The 23736-nt window shown below is 39.3% G+C and overlaps 1 protein-coding gene across 1 annotated transcript in view; it reads right to left on the bottom strand.

The window, feature by feature from the left end:
- The window catches only part of ERCC6L2 (ERCC excision repair 6 like 2), a 205137-nt gene that overhangs the window by 98551 nt on the left and 82850 nt on the right, over positions 1-23736 (bottom strand). The window contains exons 6-11 of the mRNA XM_089662138.1: positions 23429-23569; positions 16943-17059; positions 15613-15732; positions 5597-5668; positions 950-1095; positions 771-866 (exon numbers count right to left, since the gene is read on the bottom strand). Coding sequence (XP_089518264.1) covers positions 771-866; positions 950-1095; positions 5597-5668; positions 15613-15732; positions 16943-17059; positions 23429-23569 — 692 coding nt within the window. The remainder of the gene's footprint in view (positions 1-770; positions 867-949; positions 1096-5596; positions 5669-15612; positions 15733-16942; positions 17060-23428; positions 23570-23736) is intronic.

Below are 23736 nucleotides of genomic sequence, written 5' to 3'. Positions count from 1 at the left end.
TTTATTATAAACTTACCTGTTGGTAAAAATCACATTCAGGAGTTTACTACCACTTTAAGTAAAATTGCTGGACTTGCATTGAACTCATATGAAGTCAGAAAGAGCCACCAAAACAAACAGTTTTGCTGATAAAACAGGACAACAGGAGGCCAGGAACTCAATATCTTTGGACAACCTTTGAACAATCTTGGCCAAAACACAGATGTGGTTAATAGGGACATAAGCTTAAAAAATAGTGCAACAATATAAAGACCCTGTCACCAGCTTAAAAAACGACAGGTAAAAGTGCAGAAAAAGCAAGAATTTTAATTGCTTATTTTTACTCCATAAACAATTTTTTTCACTTGCAATGTGCTTTTGAACTTGATAAAAAAAATGTGACTATTCCTGGGAGTGTCTAATTACTGTCTGTGCTAGCCTAGTTCCTTTAGAGTCCACTCCCTACATAAACTTTTATGTAGCTGCTGTGGTATAAACAAAGGGGAATACGCAAATAAGTGGAATAAGCAAAAGAGCATAACTTGAATCATAGCTCTAATAGTACTAACATCATATCCAGAGTGGCAGTGTCCAGCAGCAGGTTCAGGGATTTTAGGTATCTACACAAGGAGGGGTTTACAAGTATATAACATGCATAAAATAGGTTAAATGCACATATAATCTGCTGGGAAGATTGCGGTTAAAAAAAATGGTCTAAGGACAGTCTCTTTAGGTTTGCATTGTCATCGGAGTTTCACATACAATAATACAAAGTTACTGGGCACAATTACCTGTCAATTGCCTGGAGGTCATTTGCTGGATTCCAAGTTGGATCAAAGATCACCACTATGTTTGCACCAACAAAATTAAGCCCTAGTCCACCAGCCCTTTAATAACACAAGGAAACAATTACCACAAAACGTACTACATTTGTAACATAAAAAAAGTTTATATTTAAAGTAAGACTTACATAGTTGAAACTAAACAAATGTTCACATCTTGCTCACTGTTGAACTCCTTTACAATATTTACTCTGTCTTCTGGCTTGGTGCTTCCATCAAGTCTCCGATATTCCAGTCCTGACGCCATGCAGTATCTTTCCAAAACATCTAGAAGCTAATGTTCATGATAATAAGAAAAAGTTGTAAAACTAAGATGTATAGATATAGTGAAAAACCCTCTTTGTGGTGGGATTTTTATAGGCACTGGTCAAAGCAAAATATATTCTGAAGAGCGACAATGTAAAAAAATCACGTTTTATTTATACAATATTAAAAAGACATGTAATTACAAAGTATGGCGGTATCATCAAACATGATTTTACAATGGATGAAGGTAGATGAATCATGCATATGTCTGCACTTGATGCATTACGAGACCTGATAGTAATCTCTTCAGAAGTGCTTAAAAAGCATGACACCTATAGTAAACATATCATTATGTATCAAATCTTACATATATCCAACAAAAAAAAAATTGCACTTTCAATTACATACTTTTTCACTTACATAGCCCCACTCAAGGGCAGAGAACATGAGAAAACCGCCAGTTGGTTAAAACCATAATCAAGTGAGTGTAGACAGTGGTTCCATAGTCCTCTCATAGCGAAAGTGAAAAGAGAGCAGAAACAGGGAGAGACATCCACAGCTCTATTTGTCTCCTGGAAGGACCCCTCCACAGCCACCAGGGGGCGACCAAAAAAAATGCCTAATATCCAGTGTTAATATAATTTCTGTACCTGGGAGAGTGGGAACGGACTCTAATGGATACCACCAAGTTGGCTCCTTTTGTTGAATTGGTTTCGTTATGGTATAGAGATACATTGACGATGTGTTCATGATATGGGAAGGTTCTACTGATGAACTAAAGGAATTTTTGGACAAAATCAGTGTTAATGATCTTAATTTAAAGTTTACCATGTCTTTTGACAGCAAAACAATCTTGTTTTTGGATATCCAAATTTACAAAAACTAAGACGATACTTTGGGTAGTGATCTTTACTGTAAATCCACTGCAGGTAACACTATTTTACATGCTAATCGTTTTCATCCTAGCTCTTTGGCAAAATCTATCCCATATAGCCAGTATTTACACATCAGTCATAATTGCTCAGATGACATATCCTTCAAGAAGGAAGCAGATAAACTAACGTCTTCTGTTAAGAGGATATTCCTCTACATGCCTTAAAAAAGCCTATAAAAAAAAGCATACAATAAATCCAGACATTTCTTACTTTATCAAATCACAAACAAAAAAGAGAAGAATCATGTTCGAATAATTACAAAACTTTCCAGCCAACACCTGCAATATAGGAAGATTGTGCAAAAATACTGGCATCTTTTGACAATCGACCCTACCATTAATAAATTTGTATGTGAAACCCCTAATTTTAATTACAAACGAGCCAACTCGATGAGGGACTACCTAGTACATAGTGAATATAAATTACAAAGAAGTTAAGATCCCTGCAAAAATCTAGGTACTTTTACAAGTGGCGGGTGTAATTACTGCCAATATATGAACACCAAGAAATTGGTTTTGCTACCTAATGGGGAGAAGTTCATTCTAAAACACTATGGCAACTGCAGAAATAAAGGCGTAGTTTACCTACTAACATGGTTTCCCTGACCACTCCCCTTCTTGGGTCTGTTTCCCGTGCTTCGTCGGAGTGACGCAATTGCACCAACATCGACACGGTGACGCTGCGCGCCTTGCGGCCAAGGAGTGGCTGCCATGGCCAGCTTGTGTTGCGATAGGCCTGTTCTCTTCTATTTCAACCATAGAAGCTGTGTGCACAGCCATCCCGAGCAGTGTGCCCAACCTGATAGGGAGGAAGACTCTAAACAAAACAGTCTTCCTCCCCATCGGTGATTGTCGGTAATAACAGGGCGCCAGCGGGTATTTACCGGCCGGGACCCAGTGATTTACATCCGTGGCCGCAAATTGCAGGAGAGTAGGGTGCTCTCATGCACCCCCTACCCGGAAATGCAAAATCACGTATATATACACGTGATTTTGTGCACCCGTATATCTGTTATACGGCGGCAGGTAAGTAGTTAATACTGGGGATTAGGTATTTTTTTCAGTCGCTCCCTGGTGGCTGTGGAGGGGTCTCTCCAGGAGATGAATAGAGCAGTGGATGTCTCTCCCCGTTTCTGCTCTCTTTTCACTTTTGCTGTGAGAGGATTATGAAACCACTGGCTACACTCACTTGATTATGGTTTTAACCAACTGTTGGTTTTCTCATGTTCTCTGCCCTTGAGTGGGGCTATGCAAGTGAAAAATTATGTTCCTTGAGAGTGTAATTATTTTTTGATGGATAAATGGAAGATTCGATACATAATGATATGTTTACTATAGGTGTCATGCTTTTTAAGCACTTCTGAAGAAGAGATTGCTATCAGGTCTCGAAACGAGTCAAGTGCAAACATATGCATGATTTATCTACCTTCATCTATTGTAAAATCATGTTTGATGATACCACCATACTTTGTAGTTACATGTCTTTTTAATATTGTATAAATAAAACATGTTTTTTTACATTGTCACTCTTAAGAATATATTTTGCTTTGACCGGTGCCTATAAAAATCCCACCACAAAGAGGGTTTTTCACTATATATTCATAGGGATTATGGCACCTCTTCTATAACACCTTTTTCCTTTCTAAATCCAAGATGTGCATCTACAAGCCACAGTAAATGTCAAACTCCAAGTTTTAAAGGATTTGTTCACATTACTTACTTTTGTCAAAAACATTCCAATGCATTACAGGGTTTTCAAAGCATTAACATGCTGTGCACTCTTTTGTAATAGATGTTCATTGTCCTCCCTTCTCTGTCCTGTAGATAGCAGGATGTGCAAGTGTTTGATGCACAGCTACAATACTAACAAATGAGCACTTTGAGTGCTTGCTCATGAGTTTCTGGGTCCCTGCTGAACTGGGCAAATTTTGATCCATCTATGGCCACGTAAAGTTAAACTGGCTCTTTAAATGTGATAAGTGCGACATTTAAAAAAGAACTTCAGACAAGTCATTACATAAGTAATAAATTAGCTTGGTGAATAGCTACTTAATAGACACTACTTGGCAGAAAAAGTAAACTGTGTGTCCACGTAACCTAACAGATTAACCTAATTGATTATTTTTAAATTTGGTGAATTTTTAATTATTCAAAAGTGTTTAACAGACAATTACACAGTTTAGATGATACATCCAAGTTCCTTCTCATCCACTTTCTGATGTTGTGGCTCCTAAGATCACTGGCTCTGGCCAGCCTCATCCCATCCTGTGCCACGCTACTGTAGTATTGTTTGGCCGCCTATTCTAGTGAAGAGCCAAAAGCAAGCACTAGAGCCAGGATTTTCTTTTCTAAGTGACTGTGGGTACCTTGCCATTTAAACTCCATTATGTATGCCATCTGTTTGAAATTTTGTTAGCTACCACATCCAAGATTCATTTATGTTTTTAATGCTGGATTTCAACAATAACAATGCAAAAACAATACCAATATACATTATCATCTTGTCCATTCAGTCCCAAATTAAGGAGGTCATACAGTTATCAAAATCCAACCAGTTCAGCAGGGACCGGCCAAATTTTAATCCATGTATGGGCAGTGCGGTTGTACAGAACTCGACCTACTGATCAACTTCTGTACAGCCTGTTGGGTTTTCCTTGAACGATCAGTGTCACCGGCTATAGCCAGCAACACTGATCAGTGTGTTCTGATCAGAACACAATGTCACAGAGGGAGAGATTACCCTAGCCACCTCCAATGTGTGGATGGGAGAATTGGATTAATTTTTTTTGTTCAACCCGTTGGTTAAAGGAAAAAAAGATTAATGTATGGCCAGCTTTATTCTAACAATAAACTGTACATAGCAACACATAATCACTCTATGTTCCAGTGACTGTGTTTAATACAGCTGCATGTGTAGAATTCTCAGCAGCATGAAGATGGATACTTGTTATGCTACTGTAAATGTACAAAACTATTGCTTAGGGAACATGTACTAGTAAAGAGCACTCATGTATACAATTTTTTATAAGTGCATAAATTCCTGGAAACAGATGATATACACGGAAGCCTACTGATAAATCCATTACTAAAATAATGAATTTCTATGTGTAAGAAAGTATTGCTAGCCTGCAAGTATAAACTTGTGTTATGTCTGAAGGAGTTATATATGAAATTATGTATTTCTCTAGCTTGAAAGAAAAGGAAAATATTTATAATAAATGATAACAAAGCTACAATACATCAGGAGAGCTAGTTATAGGCCAAAGGAGGGAATCATGGTAACTTGGTGGTAAGTTTCAAATATTTCTTTGGAGAGATCTGCACACATGTGGACAGTTTTAGAGTGGATATGTGTTTTCATTTGGACAGCTTCATGGACAAATTATAGCAAGGCAACCTGTTTTTTTTCTCTAATTTAGAAGCATTATTAAGAATTTCAGTTGCTATTCATAACTGTGCTTATCACACACTTCAATGCTAGTTTATGTATTAAATGCAAGGAAGGAAATGTGGTTGACAGCTGTTGCAAGTCTTTTGCGTTATCCAGCAAGAGTTATGCCTCAGCCAAGCATGGAAGACTTTATATGGTGCTCACCTTTGTGGAGAAGGAGAAAAGAAGAACCTTGTCCTTGTTTTTTCTGCAGTGATTTAGGAGCTGCTGAAGGACCTGTAAATGAACCACAATGCAGCAATGAACCAAAGTATCCAAACATTACTGTTAAAGCTGGAAAACCTTATGCAGGAATGGTGGCAAAACTAATGACGCAGAAAATGCAAAAGCATTTTAAAGTGAATAAGATTTTACACCTTAAAACACTGGACGAATGCGCAGCTCTGTTTCTCATTATCAATACCTTCCTCAAACTTAGAACGGTTTTATATTATGAGCAATGCATTCACATTTATACTATATTGTAAATTAATTCATTGTACAAAATGGGTTATGGATAATGGGCTCAATTCAATAAAGCAAATTGCATGCAGTATTTAGGTGATCTGATCATTTTTTCTAAATACTATATGCGATGCTGAAAAAGACAATTCACTATCCCTTTATATGGTGTTTACCTTAAAAAGCAAAAACACTCGATAAATACTGCATGAAACGGTGTTAAAGTCAATTCCCTAAAGGAAATAAATGTAAAAATGTGCTAAATATGAAGTGGTGCAGGCATGTGACCGTTAAAAAATGTGATTGCTTTCAGCTGGTTGTCAAGGAGTCGGCACCCGCCGGCATCCTTAACAACCAATAACTAGCGAGTTGTCAAGGAGTGGGAGGTCGCCGGTGACCTTAACAACCAGGAAATATCATGGTTGTTAAGGAGTGGGTACCCGCTGTGTCCTTAACAACCATGACTCAACTACTGATAGCAGAATGTGAGCAAAAGAATTGCCATTATTTAAATATTATGAAAATATAGCATGGTTTCTTTTTAAAAATGGCGTGCCCCCTCCCAAATCCATACCAGACCCTTAGGATGCAGCCTGGCAGGCCAGGAAAGGGGGAGAACAATGGAGCGCCGCCTGTTGATGGAGACAAGGGCCTCTTACCCACAACCCTGCAGGTGGGAGGCTTATCGGGATCTGGAAGCCCCCTGTTAAAATGGAGCCCCCAGATCCCAGCCCCTCCCATGTGAATGAGTAATGGTACTCCTACTTATTCACAAAAAAAGTGTGAAAAATAAATAAAATTAGTAGACAGTTTTTTGACAACTCCTTTGTTAAAAAAAACAAAACAAAACAAAAGCAATGTCCCCTGCAGTAAATCCAGCATCAATCATGATAAACACCATTCGTTTTTTTTTTTTTGTTTTTGGTTATTTTTCACAATTTTTTTTTGCTGAATGAGTATGTACCCCATACTCTGGTATTGATTGGGTGGGACCCCCATGCGGTTTTGTTTTAATTTTTAAATCCCAGCAATTGTTTTGTTTACATTTTGCTGTCGCCAAGGAACCCCGCTGACAGATGAGTCACGGTTGTTAGGGACATGGCGGCCACCTGCTCCTCAACAACATGATATGTACATTCTACCACCGGCATTTAACCACTTATTGCCCACCGTATAAGAAAATGATGGGAGCATGACGGTTCTCTCGTTCTGGGAGGACGTCATAGGACGTCCTCCTACTCTAACCACGCGTGCGTGCCCCCGGGGGCACGCAGCTCGGCAATCGGTTGTGCGCTGTGTCACCGATCAGCGGAAAGAGCCGATTACTTCGGTTCTGTCATGTGTCTAATCACAGCTGATCGCATGCAAATAAGGAAATGCCAGTTATCCGCATTCCTCTCCTCACGAGCTGTCACGCTGACAACTTGTGAGGAGAGGAGAGTCCGTAATCGGCATTCCTCAGAGGGGATATCTGCACTGATGATCAGTGCCCTGCTGGTCAGTGTAGCCCCATCAGTGCCAGATGTCAGTGTCCATCAATGCCACCTGTCAGTGCCCATCAGTGCACATCAATGCCACATATCAGTGCCCATCTGAGCTGCCTTTCAGTGTCAACTATCAGTGCCAGTCTGTGCCACCTATCAATGCCAGTCAGTGCCACCTATGAGTGCTGCTAATCTGTGCCACCTATCAGTGCCAGTCAGTGCCGCCTATCAGTGCCAGTCAGTGCTGCCTATCAGTGCCATATATGAGTACTGCCTTTCAGTGCCCATCAGTGATGTCTGTCAATGCCCACCAGTGATACCTGTCAATGCCCATCAGTGCCACTTACAAGTGCCTCCTCATCAGTGCCTGGGCAGTAAGGGGGTGAAAGTGCCCGGTAGACAAGTGGTTAAACATACCAATAGCTTTCACTACTAAAATACTGTACCACTTCATAAAACAGCTCATGCAGTATTTAAGTAGCATATTTTTGTAAATTGCAAACAAATGTTTGCAAAACACTAGGCGGTGTTTTACCACAGTTCTTAACACGATAACTAATGCTTTGTGAATTGAGCCCAATGTCTTAAATAAAAATCCAGGATAGGAATATCTCTTTATCAGGGTGAGTTGAAAGTAAGAATGTGCTTTTTACAGTTCCACCAATGGCAAAGACGTGGAACTAAAAATTTCAGGTACAGGCCTTACACACACCATGCTGCAGTAGCTAGATGTCAAGAGAATCTCCATAGGTATTTGGGGCTGACAACAAACTATGGATGTATGCAGAATCACCATGCCTATGTTACAGAAGAATTTCTGCACTCAAACCTATACCTCTAAGAACCTCATTTATTGTGAAATGATGAAACCATAATAAGAATCAAATGCTCCGATTTCTTCAACAAGTCAAAAAAGGAAGGTCTCAAAGTGATTCAGTGAATGGGCTCATATCAATTTGTTTCCCACAACTATATCAAGTACTACTGGTCAAAGCCCAACTTCATCCAAAACATTTATATTTCTTTTGGACAGATCAGAAAAGGGTTGTAAAATCAGATTTTTTCCCTCAACTCCTCACCCAGCCCCCCTGCCTTTCTTGTCTTGCAATTACAGAGACAGGAAGCGAGGTAAAATTCCCTACAGTGCGACACAGATCACCTAAAAAAATGGACATAGATTTTAAATCTTCCCCAAGCTATATAAAGTTAAAAAAATGTTTGGCTTTAATCTCTTAAATGAAGAAAAAGACTGTACTCCAATTATTCAAATCACAAACTGAAATCCATCCTTATGCAACTTCGCAAACTGTTAAATAACATGATAGCACTAATATTTCTGACAGATAGTGGTTTGACAGTGCATCATATAACCCATTCATGGTTAAAGCAATAGGCCAGTAACAGTCCTGAAGTGTGACTTGTTCTGAAAATTGTTCTGAAAATTTAAGCCCTTCAACTTAATTTACACCATTTGCAGTAAATATGTAAGATGCTACAGCTGACATTACATACATTGTTCAAATACATATGTGCCAAAAAACATGCAAATAGTAAAAAAAAAAAATAATTAAAAACAGGCAAATATCAGTGTAAATCCTAAGCAGTCATTAAATCCCAGCTTACAAACACCAAGATTTCATCCCCTTTGCTGTAGTATCTTGGTAAACACCATTAGTATTCACAGGACGTATGGCAGTCACCAGTTCCAGGATCACACTGAATGGAATAAATGGATGAAACTAAGTATAGTATGACCAGCCTAAAACTCCCACCCAATGAATGGAACCTCAAGGTCAGTAGGATGAGAGGGCTTACCCAATGTACAAGTGCCTCCAGAAGAACTGCAGAACTAGTTTCACTGCTGGCTTCCTCAAGAAAACCCCATAACAAAAAATATGCTCATCTTTATAAATATACGGTTGCCAACAGGGCCCCGACTGTATATTTTATACTTCTATTTTTTTTAACTTTATTATGGTAATGAGGCTTATATATTTTAAACCTATTCCTGGGCAGAGCTCAGGTTTGTAGACATATATTGGCAGGTCTGATGTATTAAGAACTTCACTATTTTCCCACCCCAAATATCCATGGTTTCCGTTGTGGACAACAGGAACATAAATGTGCCTTGTTTGCTCACGATGTTCTTATGTATATTACCTCCCCTTAAATAATCTACTGTCTCTTTTGTGCCAGTCTCTGACCTTACTGCGCTCTCCTTAAACTCTCAAAAAATGACAGCCCTTAACGTTTCCTTACCCTCTTCTGTGGAACAGCAGCTCCAGAATACTTATAATTTTCAACGGGCATGCAACTCCTTGCCTTATTTAGCTATCCAACTGCTTCGTTTAAGACCCTCTATCACGCTAACTACCCCCACCTTTTAAAAAAATTTAGAGATCTTCGTCATTGGGCTGACTACTCCTTATGCTGGTTTGGCAGAATCAACTCTACTAAAATTACCTTTTTGCCCCAAGTGCTGTATTATTTTTGAACCCTACCGATACCAGTTCTGAGACGTGAGTTGCAGCATTTACAAGCTGAGGTTCTTGGCTTTGTTTTGGACAACAGAAGACCTTGGATATGCTGTCCAAACCACGAGGCAGGATTGGCTTTCCTAATCTTCAAGCATATTTCCAAGCTGCTCAAATTGCCCAATTGGCCTACACCACTGCTAAGGGACCTACACCCCTTTAGGTTTTTATTGCAGCTCTTTCCTGCCACCCCATCGCTGTCGGCTCTTTACTTTGGCTTCCTAATCAATGACACCCTCCTATACTATTCCCCACCAGATCATATTCTTTGACATTCTGGGACAGAGTGCGCCATCGCAAATCACTAGCATCTCCACACACGCCCTTGGCTCCTGTTTTTTTTAACCCTGAATTTTTACCTGGTTTAATACCTGCTCCATTTCAATGATGGATCAATAAAGGAATGCTGTGGATAGGGGACTATCTTAAGGGTGATCGAGTATACTCTTTGCAGCACTTTAAAGATAAGATGAAAATGCCCTCTACTGTTATCTTTAGATAAAACCAGATTGTCTCTTTTGTCCGCTGGAAGCTTCCTTTATTGGATGAGCCACTCATACTTACCAATTTTGAACTTTCGTGCCAGAATAGGGATTAACCAAGAGGCCATGTCTCTGCAGTATATGCACTCCTCACTGATCTGAAATGTAAGCTTCCCTATATGGATAAATGGGAACGGGACCTGAATGTCACTTATGACCTGTCTGACTGGCAAGACATTGCCTTTGCATTATCTAAGGTATCTATCAACACTACTCTAATTGAAGCAAATTATAAAAAGTTATTAAGATAGTACTTTGTCCCTACCAAGATTGTGAGGATGCATCCATCTGTTTCATCCCGCTTCACTATGTAAGAATAAACTGAATTGGATTATGATTAACGACAGACTTACCTGTATTCTTCACAACAATACCAAAAGGTTTGGGACTCGTGAATTTGGTATATTTCCGTGTCTTAACGTGCCCCGACTTGACCCTCTCCCTCTCTTTCTATTGCTTTTTCTTTATTCTTTATCATTCCTTTTTCTTCTGTTCTCTGGATTTGGTTATGGCTAATCCATGTGTGTTCTACAACATTTGTTATGCCTTAAATGACACTGACTGTGTGTGTAGTCGCAGGTCCATGAACTGTGGTTCTTCCCCTTCCCCTATGTCTCCTAACTTTCCCCTCCCAGTTTTCCTCCCTTCTCCCATACCCCACCACTAAACCCGTTCTCTATATATGATTATATAAATGATGACTTTTCTATTTGGATTATCCAATTTCTATTATACAGAGTCCCTGGTCTTCTGTTGTGTGCTTTATGTCAGATAACCCATGCCCTGTTGAGTTGTATCGAAGCTACCTTTTGTGATACGACTATTGTTCATTTGTTATATCTGTTAATTTAAAAAAATGTTCAATAAAAACAATCTAAGAACTTACGTATTGTGTCTAACATTAAGCTGCCTATATAAAACAGTTTAAATTTGGGTAGAACTGTTTCAAAAACATGTTGCTTTGTACAAAACTAGCTAATGAATCCCTTCACTAACACCTCAACCAAACCATTATAGAGATGACAAGTCTACAGTCTAAGACAGGTATTCTTATTCAGGGTTCTGAGGGAGGTCCCCCCCCAGGGTTTAGGCACCTCTACCAGAAAGTTCTGCCCAACTTAGGGGGCAAGGAGCTGTATAAGAAAGGTCTGTTAAAACAAAAACCCACCTACATCCTGTGAGTGGAATGTAAACCGATTCTGTTCTGTACATTTCATTTGCCTGCCAGTCTACAAGCATCTCTAAAGTTATGTGCAGCCTACAGAGCAGGGTTTCTCAACTGGGGTTCAGTGACAATGTTAATAAATACATTTTCTCCTGAGAGCTAAATGCACTGTTTGTGCTAGTGTAAATGTCATTATTTATGCTTTTGTTTATAATTATATCTACATCTCAGCAATCACACTAATGACCTGTGAGCTGTAGAACAGAAAATTATTTCAGGGATTCCCCCGAAACCTGAAAATTTTGTTCAAGGGTTCTTCAACTGTAAAAGTTGAGAAAGGCTGGTTTAAAGTATTCCTAAAATAATTTTATATTCCTGAGAATCTAGAAGGGATAGACCATATCTCCCCACTGGCTCACCATAGGCGAGGATAGTAGCGGCAGATAATGAAAATACCAGTGGAAAGATCATATCAATAAGGCATACGTTTCAAAACTACACCTTCTGTCTAAAAAAAAACTAAAGTATAATCTAGCAGGCTGTCTTTTGGATTAGGGTGGAAATCCACAGAAAGAACATACAGAATGTACTCCTGGGAGACCATGCCATAATTGAAATCAAACAATGGACATATTGCTGCTAAATAACAATGCCAACAACCCTATGATGTCAACTTTGCGGTCTATTTTTAATAACTGATCAGGTGAGGACAGAGGAGATAGGCAGACAGGTAATCAAATTGGTAAATCTAAATTCCTACAGAAGTTTGCAAGTTTAAACCTACTGAAAAATATATATATAAATAATTTACCTCATCTAGACTCTACCATTAGTTATTGTAGACACAGCTTCCAGTCAAAAGACACTAATTAAGGAAAAGCTTATAACATATGCTTGTATATGGCTGGCTTGCAATGCTGCCAAGTTATCAAAGGAAAACCTTCTTGGAGTGAGGCTTGTTCAAATAATCTGTGAAATGTGTTTTTTACCCTCCTTCATCCTTGTGTTTATTGTACAGGCTAACTTCTCATAGTCTTGTCATACTCTATGATGCCAGCTACACTCCCTCACAAGATGTTATTCTGCTGGGGAAGTAAGCAATGTGGGGATGTGTGTATAATGAGGATACTGTTATTTTTAAGAAAAGCATGTCCACATCTGGCAATGTCAGTTCAATGTGACTTTGCTGACGCAACGCAAAATGAAGAAAAAAGAAGAAGTTCTTCTTCCCCAGCAATGCTAGTCGCTCCCAGTGGGTAATAAATATTTAAACTATTAGATTTATTCTGTTATAAATATTTACATCATCTACACAGTTACCCACTCACAAATACTATAAACCTAATGAAATAGAATTTAAATCATGCCTGCAGGAGGGACTCAAACTGCCAAAGAAAAATACACCAATATCATTTCAATCATAAGAGTCATGAAACTTGACATGTAGTTTTTAGACTGAATACTCCACAGTCTGGCCATGTAGTCTTTCTTTAGTCTCCACCACTAACCTTATTGTGCACTATCTAGGAAGAATTCTTCTAAGACAAGTTAACCTTACATTTTTTTTTTTTTTTTTTTTGTACTACTGTCCACAATTGTACACATAAAGGTTCCAATATTTTTACAAAACCTGCTCTCTTTATATTTATCTGTCTGCAAAGCTTAAGCCAGCTAAAGATGGTTCGAATCTGAGTTGGATTATTTTACAATGGATTTTATTATAGACAATACAGCATCAAAGAAACAGTCAAAACCAAGATCACTGACACAAAAAAACAAGATATACAGTTCATCTGATGAAAGACATAACAAAATGCACTGAGGTATTGAAAGAAATAAACTGAGTACATAATCACAATACATAAAGAGATGAAATTAAACCTCATAATTTGTATTAATAGCAAACAAATATAGACCAATGAGTTAGTAATCGAAGGCCAAAGATAATCACAAAAACCGCAGAGGGTACGAGAAACTGAACACGGATCCTCATTGGATGCACATCAGTACTCTACACCTTGGACTCTCGAGAAAGTCCGACAGGTATATAAAATATTGCTGGCACGATTCTCTAGAAGTATTACAATAAACGCAAATATCATGAGAACTAACAGAACAGAAAAAAAAGGGAGAAACGAGGAAAGTAAAGACAAAGAGAGGACTCCAGGAGATCACGCCAAAAGAGTCTTATATCGACAGAAGGGTCTGGTCAAATCTAGACGGTTGGGCCACATCAATCCAGGGGCGCCAGATCTGCAGAAACTTTGGGTGGGTGTTCAACAGCATGGCTGTTAGCTTCTCATTAACCATTATTTGACAGCCTCGAAGCTAAGAAGAGGTGTTTTCCAAGCTCTCGCGATCGTTCGTTTGGTAGCCATAAATAGATGTAATGCCAGCTGCCGCTCAGGATGAAGTAGGCCTACTATTGGTTTAAATCAGCCTTTCTCAACCAGGGTGCCCTGGCACCCTGGGGTGCCTTGAGGTTTCTTTAGTGGTGCCTTGGAAAAAGGTCTTAAAAATTCCCAAAACTTGTATACAAACCAGCAGGTGGAACGAGCCTGCCTTTTAGTTACACAAAGTCACAGGTTTTCATTGTGCACCATTATGACCTTCTAGTTGCCAGTGTCCTGACAACCAATGACATCATCAGTTGATAAGGAGGATGTCAGCTGCCTGCACAGCATCCTAGTTTGACCCTCCCCTGCCCCTCTCCATCAGTGCTGGGGTCACATTATCTCAGTGATGGAGAAAAACTGAGGGAGAAGAGAAACACTGGAATACTAGTCAGTACCAGTGTGCAAAAATGTATTTGCTTTGGAAGAATAAATCACCTCTAATGCTGGGTGTCCTACATGTGCGGCTGTTGCTGCATTATATAAAATGATTAGAATAGTTTTTCATATTTTAGAATGGGGTGCCCATTTAAAATTGACAGTCTTGAGGCACCCCATTTAAGAATGAGGTGCCTCAAGACTGTGCATAATTTTAAAGGGTGCCTCGGGACTGTCCATAATTTTAAAGGGTGCCTCAGGACTGTTCATAATTTCAAAGGATGCCTTGACTGAAAAAAGGTTGAGAAACACGGGTTTAAATAATAGCGCCTCGTATGGGTTGCGCTTAATATCTGTGTGAAACATAGTGCGGAGAAGGGCATAGACCCTAATCCACAGTCTGCAAACCTTGGGGAAAGTCCATCAAATATGAGCCATGATACCTATTTGTTGACAACCTTTAAAACAAGTTGGAGAGTATGAGGGTAAGTCGGGGAGGCATATAATACCATCTGTAAAGGACGTTATTGGCATTTTCTAAAATAATAACATTCCTCGAACATTTAGACAATGCTTGAGTCATGATCCGCCAGACTTGCTAATCTAGACAACCCCCGAATTCCGATTGCCAATGCTGATAAGAGCGAACAGTGGGTGTCCTGTAAGAAACAATAGCAGAGTAGACAAGAGAGATCAAGCTTGGAACATAAGGCCTGTGTCTGCAAAGACTTTCGAAGGAGGTCAGCCTAAAGGGTCCCGAATCGGCATGTAATAATGTATTAAGTCTGAGTCGGATTCTACATGCGATTAATGCTAGCGGCACTGTTTTTCTGGCGGGGACAGCACCCCTCACCCCCCCCCCCCCACACTGGGCGAACACAATGGCCCCACAGGTGGTATTGACAGTCAACATTGACTGTGTTTATGGGGGAATCGAGTGATTTTCATTGATGCAACACGTGCGTGCAGGAAAGAAAATCACTCCATCTCTGGCTGGCTTAACTGTAATGTATTGCTCTAATTTACAAGCTATTTAATAATTTTAAGGCAAACCAGAGGATGTCTAGAAAGTGGGCTTTAATGGAATTAGTAGACAGCAAATCAGTCCGTCTGTAGAATGATATCTCTCTGCAAGACAAGGGCTTTATTTAAATGATAATAAACTCTGTAAATATTTTGATACATGTCTATAAATGTTATAATATGGCAAAAATCTTACAAACCTTCATTTTTCCACTGTACTTAGGATCAGAGATGGTTTCGAATGCAGCTTCTTTGGTTTGCTGGACAAACTCTGGAAACTTGGAGAACACTTCACTGCAGATTCTTTGAATATGAGCTTCCTATGATAACCACAAACACAGATAAAAAATTAAAGAGGAACAAAGTAAATTTCAGCTTACCTTGTATCCACTTAACATAAAAAAATAAATCTGGAGCTAGCTAAGTCTGCTAGCATCAGATACATTTGTCCCTCATCCCTTTCTCTTTCTAAGCTGTTTCAAACTGCTTTTTTATTGCCACTGATTTGGAAGAAAAGCAGCTGTGACCCAAAAATGCACAAGATACTGGCTGATGTACTGCATTCTGTATGGTTTTACCAAAACATATCTTTGATATGTGTTTAATGTATGGTAGTTAAGGTTAAAGTGTTACTCAACCCAGGACCCTGCATTCACTATATCTGGTCTCCCACAGTACACAGAACATGGAAATGTAATTATTTTAGCAAATATAAACTGCTAAATACCTTTTCGCATCAGCAGTTAGAGTAGTCTCATGACTTCTGTGTCCAGCAGAGCACTGGTTACAGCTTGTAGGAGGAGTTTTCTTTTGCTTTAAGAGGATGCAAAACCCCTGACCTCTGTCTCGACAGTGCTGATTGACCCTGTGCTGATCACATGCACTCTCCCAAGAAAGCAAAAAAGCTCTCTAGCAATACACACTAAACTGAGCATGTGCAGAATGGCTATGGGTTCAGTCTGTCTAATCAGGAGATAAGACGTGGACATTTGAACAAGAGGAGGGGCAGAGAAGAAAGGATCAAACGGCCTTTTTACACAATGCAGAGCTATAACCCCTTAGGTTCCACAAGGAGTATAACAAGCATGCTTTACTGCATATACAGACTGATTTTACTGTTGTGGGTTTAGTAACACTTTAATAACCTGTGCAAAGAGTAATGGTGATTCGCAAGCAGAGTAGCTCAGGAAACTTAGGAGCATAATCATAAAGCGGCAGAACATCCACCTGCAATAAAATCTTTTGTGAATGCCACACTCTCTGCTTTATAAATAGGCTCTTTAACCAGATTCCAGTTTATTGTAGTAAAAGAATTTTGAAATATTATTTCTGATGGTCTGTTAGGAGTTAAAAAGTACTTTTCAAGGTTTCCTGCATTTTGTGCCACTGTAGCAAGCAGGTCAATTAGTATTATTCTGTCAAACAAAAAATTGCTGTACATAGATCAAATTAAACCTGCCATGATAGCAGTAAAACATAGTAAACATAATCACCAACAGACACATGAAACTGCATTTGAGGAAAACCCACCTGCTGTTTGCTGGTATTGGCATTTGACTGTAGAAGAGCTGCATGATTTGCTACCTTACGAAGGATAGCCATATAACTGAAATAAAGGGTCTTTACACTTTCGCCATACTGGTTTTTCTATATTAACAAAAAACAAGTTCATATGTTGTAAAAACGCATACATAATATTCCAGGCCATATAGGCTCTAAGTTCACTCATAACGCTTACAGAATTAACTCAGTGGAAAGATTTTCATGAGATATTAAAAAAGCAGACATACTCAATACGTTAGGTCAGATATAATGACACACTTCTCCAAAACTAACACATCCATTCTCCGCTGGACAATCATATCAAAATATAACTTTTATTGTGTCTTCACCAAAAACAAGAGGATCAGTCACTTTAGTTCTGGTGGTCCTCTTGCAAATGTTTAGGGGAAGAGAAAATAAAAGCCGTTTTTCAATATGAGTGTCTGTTGAAGCTGAATGACCGAATTTTAGTGTTCCATTATGTCAAATCCAGTTTATGAAGCAAATATTCCACACAGGGCAAATATATGAACATAGACCATCAACTGAAAATGCACAAAGAAAGCTATGGGTACGAGAAGGTATCAAAAAGTTGAGTAGTTTTGTAACATGCCAACAGATGGCAGCATAGTCAAAGGAAGCACAGACTTTCAAAAGTCAGGGTGCCAAAAGACATCATCCTGTGTACATTGGGAGCTGTGCAACTGGTGCTATTCTGATTACGTGTGTTATCACGCCTGATATTTCACCATGCATAGCAAGTTAGAACAAAGAGCAAACGTGAAATTCTGCGTGAAACTGGGCAAATCTACTACAGAGCCATTTGACAATGAGTTGTTGGAGGTGTTTTGAGTTGCATGCATGCTTCAAGAGTTCTTCAAATGGATGAAGCTTTCGATGGAAAAATAGAAGTTTGGGTAGTGAGCCCAAAAAATGGAAAGTGGCACTTTTTATTCAGAAGTGACAGCTGTGAACTATAAATAGTGGCCAAAGATCTTATACATCCCATACGTTACATGTTTATGTACTATCCTAGAATTCAACATTTTTTCAAATGGAAGCATGTCCTCCGGCATCCTCAGTGGTTGGGGGAGCGTTGAGACAAAATGTCCTAATTGGTAATATCTAAATTCATCTAATGTAAAAAAATAAATCTTTTTGCTCTTTAACTCTTGAAAAATGCATAACTTCCCCCTGTCTACTATGTCCCCCAACCGTACATTTCTATTTTTAAACCATTTCCCAGAAATGTTATCTTTCCCTGGTGGAAAAAATTCCGTATCCACCAGGGGCATCAACAGTGAATTGTGCTTCCAACCCATTGACTTATGCAGTCCATATTCTCAATCTCCCGTGTCAGTGTGCTACTATTTTCATCTATGTCTCAAGACTCTCGTGGGATCCAGATAATCCTCTCTGATTGTGTGTTACTTAATATACCTTCCATTTTAACCCAAGTTTTCTCTTGAGAATTGTGTGTCCAATCTACCACCCGTGATAAAAACACCAACATATTATACTTCCTCATATTTGGCAGATGTAATCCTCCTGTGTGTGACACATAAACAAAGAGAATAAATTTCACCACAATGCTGGAGGGGACGTGGGGTAAGGGGGACAATGGCTCACATATGGTGGGAGTGTTTAAAAATACAGGGGTTTTGGTAAGACATAATTCAATATATGCAGGAGATCTTGGGGATAACTATTCAAAAGGACCCACGGGTGTGTCTATTCTATCAGTCAGAGATGTCAGTAAAACAATATAAAAATAGTATATTATACCATCTAATCAGTCATTATAATGTTTTGGAAGGCACAGGACCCTTCAACAATGAGGGACTGGATAGACAGGATCGAGTATATAAATAAGATGGAGGAGCTATACCATATAGATGAAGATAGAATGGAAATATTTAGAAAGGACTGGAGTAAGTGGTATGATTTTAAGACATCTGAAAAATACCTTGAAGTAATGGGTACCCCGATAGAAGAGACAGAGAGTTAAACTGAAAAGTGACAGTCGAAAAGTGAAGAGAGAATATAGGGTTTAGACTTAGATGGATAAACAGGGTAGGAAAGAAATTGAAAGAATTACTTGGACAGGGGTAATTTATTGGGGAGGGAGGGATAAGGGGGCTGAAAATAGGGGTAAAGAAGTTATCTGGATTGTATGTGTTCTGATAAATGATATATTGTTGATCTATGTATTGAAATAAAACTTAATAAAAGATATTTAAAAAAAACAAAAAAAAACTGTGCAGCTCTAACCAAAGTTGAATAATGACCTTACTATAGGCGTAGGCCATTTACCTGCCAAAGCCTGACTGGAATTCTCTCAGGACATTGTTAAGTGAAACCTAGACATTGCGGCTCACTTCCACCATCACAGGAGTGAGCTTTTCTTTGATTCAAACTTCCTCACATGCTCTCTCTCTCCCCAGATGCAGTAGCTGTGAGCTCAGTGTCTGAGAGCTCACCTCCTGTAATGGAGGTGATGGAGGAGGTGAGCAGTAATGTTTAGACCTCACATAGCAATGTCATAGCACCATCTTGAGAGAATTCCAGTCAGGCTTCATTAGGTATGTAAATTGTCTACTCATATAGCAAGGGTTTTATTCAACTTTAGTTGGAGCCCCTTTAGGCAGACGCCCCTTATCTGCATAGGCAGTTTTTTGGTAAAGGTGAACTAACCCTTTAAAGACTTGGCAGGGAATCACACCATGCTTCACTCTACCCAAAACCAAGCAATAAAAAAAATAAAAAAATTGAGTAGCGCTCTCTTGCAGCACTGTCTGCATGTTTGGTGATATTTCATAGTGTAATGCAGTGCTTTAAACAAGATTTCTTGTAAGTTGCTCAAATGGTTATAATGACATCAGATAATTGCATGTTTCCTTAGTTAAGGCTGAATGAGTTTAATATTGCAACCTGCCAAAAACAACAGGGCCCATATATCACAAAGTCATTACAGCAATAGAGAAATCATAGGAACAGACACTGTAACAGTCTTTCCCAAGACATGACTTTATAATGTTTCCAAAAGACCTGTGGGTAACGCTTTATTTGTCTCGCTACTTAAAAAAGCAGACACATAAACTGTAAGGTCATGGCTATGTCACAAATACTAGACCTAATTTACACAGACAGGGAGCTTGAATGTGATGTGAAGAAAACGGCAGGTTTTCCAAGAAAGAAATGCTTTATTTGTAGATTAAAAACTGATTTCCCCCTTTTGTTAAGGGAAATAATTCATAACACCTTATTCACTGCCACTGACATTTTTAACTATAATATGCATTATTCAGTACACTATACAGGTTTTCAGCATTACAAAGAATGACATACGAGGTGGTATCAAAAATTTTAGAGACTAGTTTTGTAACACACCAACAGATGGCAGCACAAGACAGCATTCACAGTCATAGGGAGCACCAACCTTCATAAGTCAATGTGCCAAAAGTCATCGTCCTGTGTACATTGAGAGCTGTGCAACTGGTGCTATTCTGACCACGTGTGTTACCACATCTGCTATTTCATCATTGACAGCAAGTTAGAACAAAGAGCAAATGTGAAATTCTGCATGAAACCCACACACCCAAGTTTCATCACCATTAATGATCCTCGACATGAAGGATGGGTCCATCTATGGCACGCTGACGGAGTTCTTGGCAGACTTCAAAGTGGTATTCTTTCTGCTCCTGGGTCAGCAGCCTGGGGACAAACTTGAGAGCAACATGGTACATATTCAAATCACACTTGAGGATTGCCTGGACGGAACGTATAACACACCATCAATGGCAGCAATGTTGTGGATTGTTCTCCAATGATCATCATGTACAAGTTGCCGAATGGTTCCAACATTTCCGGGGTTTGAGTTTATTGAAGGTTTTCATGATCTCTCGTTGTCTTCCAGTGGTGTGCTTCTGCTCTTAAAGCACGTGTGCCCCTCAAATGAATCATTGCAGCATCGCCGCAAATTTGCCGAATCATGTCAAATGTCTCTGTGGCAGATTTGCCCATTTTCACACAGAATTTCACATTTGCTCTTGTGGTCATAACAGTACCAGTTGCACAGCTCTCAATGTACACAGGACGATGTCTTTTGGCACACTGACTTATGAAGGTCAGTGCTCCCTTTGATTGTGCGTGCAGCCTTGTGCTGCAATCTGTTAGCGTGTTACAAAACTACCTTCTAAACGTTTTGGTACTACCTCGTAATATATTTTAGTGCATGTGTGAACAAGTCTCTGAAAAGCATCCTTCAGGACATCATGTGTTCGGATGGCACAGCCACTATAAAGTCAAATGACAGTTTCACACTCCCATCATGGCTTCTCTATGAGGAAGAACAAACAGGGAGTCTACCTACAAGAAAGTAAGGCCTCAGTTTTGAGATTGTGGGAGTAGGCACAGACAACCAAGACTTACCAGATAAACTGCAGTTATCAACTAGATATTTATTCCTGGTACTAAACAAGCATGCTGGTTCTGGTTCACATAGGGTAGAATCCATTTTGATCAGTAGGGGATCTGTCTGCTGATCCCCTTCCGATTAAACCAAAGCGAGCAGAAGACAGGTACATGTCCGCTCTGCAGAATGTGCAGAGTGGACACGGACAGAGCCTGCTCTGCTCTATGGGTGACTGAATGTAAACAGACACTGATGTCTTTTTACACACAACTGCCCTGCGATGCGATCCAACTAAACAGAGGAGGACAAATCCCATTCAGATCCAAAAATTATGAAGAAGGAGATTCCTTTAAAATGTGTCAGCCTGAAGGGACCCCGGTGAAGTCCCCCCTATGCTTTGAAGACTGCTGACACTATGAGCTCTGAGCCGCAGACGAGTGGCTTGATGAGTGCTTTTTACTTATATGCTTGTGAGTAATTTTTACATTGAATTTTAAATACATTTTAGGGATAATGAACCAGGCTGGTGCTCCCTCTTTTGCTAATTTTTAATGGTCATAGGACATCCCCAGTCCTAGAGGGCAGCAAGACCTGAAGTGATTACCTTTGTGAAGTGGAGTACCGTATATACTTGACTAGGCTTTTACACGTATGTGCAGCAGATTTTTGTTGCTGTTAATTTTCCAGTGCCTGAAAAACTGACAGGTGGACCTGATCAGACCCCTCAAGTGAAAAGGGCCTAAAAATACACCTAGTGGAAACCTGGGCAAACAATGTAATATAAAATGCAAAACCACAAGTCAATGGAAATCATATATTGATACAATTTGTAGATCCAGAGGAAGGAACTAAAAGAGCCTCCCAACAAGATTCTATACTGTTTAAAATCCAGTAATACACTGTCTCACTCTGCACATGCTTAGTTGTTCTCTATCTTTTGGCATTGTGCTGAAAATATAGAAGCCGATCTGCTGACAACCTAAAGATTTACTGCTGCTCATGGGCTTCTGGCTTCAGAAAAATGGCGGCCTCCAACAAGAAGAAACAGGAACAATGCTGGAGGCAATTTACAGCACACACACTCATTTTGGTAGCATCATTGTTAGCCCTTTTGCTGCCAGGGCCATTTTTGCACACGTATAAAAAATTATTTTAGGCTCCAAACATTATATATTTTCTGAAAGCAGGCACCCTAGAAAATTAAATAGTGGTAGCTCTAATTTTTTATGTCACACGATATTACTGCAAAAGTCCAGGAAACCCAAAATTTCAGTAAAAGAAACACTAAAAGTGAATATTAGGGCAAACAAACGCAATGAATTAAACACATTTTTGGTAAAATATAAAAGACAAGGTTGCACCAAGTAACTAAATACCCAACATGTCAAACATTAAATTTGTGTGCGCCTGTGAAACGGTGACAAACTGCAGTGCTATATATATTTTTATAGGTGACGCTTCAAAATTCCCTACAGGTCATCAGGAGGTCTTGTGCTAGACTTCTCACTCCAGCATGCGCGGTGATATGTAACATGTGTATCGCAATGGACGTAAACGTTTGCATTTACATTCGTACGTGTGTATATGTGGGGGTGGTGGGGGCTTCCAAATATTTTTTTGGGGGGGAATGTTATGCGCCTGGGGTAAATTTATTTTTTTGTGAAAATTTTTTGTTTACGTACCGTTTTTCATTTTATGACATAGGGGACACACATCCCCTATGTGATGATTTTTAGGTGACAGGTTTTCTTTAATGAGACGTATCTGGGCTCCACTGGGTGTATTGCAATGCAGATCGCCCGGAATACATAGCGGCAGCATGCATATGGGGGGGGGGGGGGGGCTGTGGGAGCAAGTCTGCCTGTCAGTTTAAGAGACAATCGAAGTGAAAAGGATTCAGGTGGTAAGGGTGGATAGTACGTTCCTTGCTAAAGAACGTTATTTTTTAGCAAGTTGTTATGGGTAAAGTTCTGCTTGAATCTTCTTTAGTTATGTTTCAAATAAATATACATTGTCTATAATATAATATATAGTCATATAACACAAAGTTTATTCCTTACCTGATAACAACACCTTCTTCTTTTCCGCCCAATGCTGCAACTGCATTTCTCCCCACCTCGAAGAACCAAGCTGACATCCTGAGTTTCAAGCACTGTTTGATAAACTGCTTTCTGGAACTCAGATAATGCGCAAAAGACAATCTGCAGTTAAAAAGGCAAAGTTTCTAAATATATCATGGCTATAACTGTCATCATTAGCTTAAAACTGAGCTACTCATAAGTATTTAAAGTGATACAAGAAATAAAAAATACAGTCCTTGATTTGTGAAATAATTTTCCAGCTGATATACAACTAACCTTTTTTTATA

This window comes from Staurois parvus, unplaced genomic scaffold, assembly GCF_062004578.1.
Source record: "Staurois parvus isolate SC_StPar_1 unplaced genomic scaffold, SC_StPar_1.0 ptg001432l, whole genome shotgun sequence".
Classification (NCBI taxonomy): Eukaryota; Metazoa; Chordata; class Amphibia; order Anura; family Ranidae; genus Staurois; species Staurois parvus.
The sequence above is the reverse complement of the archived record's forward strand: the minus strand, read 5'-3'. Positions and strand labels throughout refer to the sequence as shown.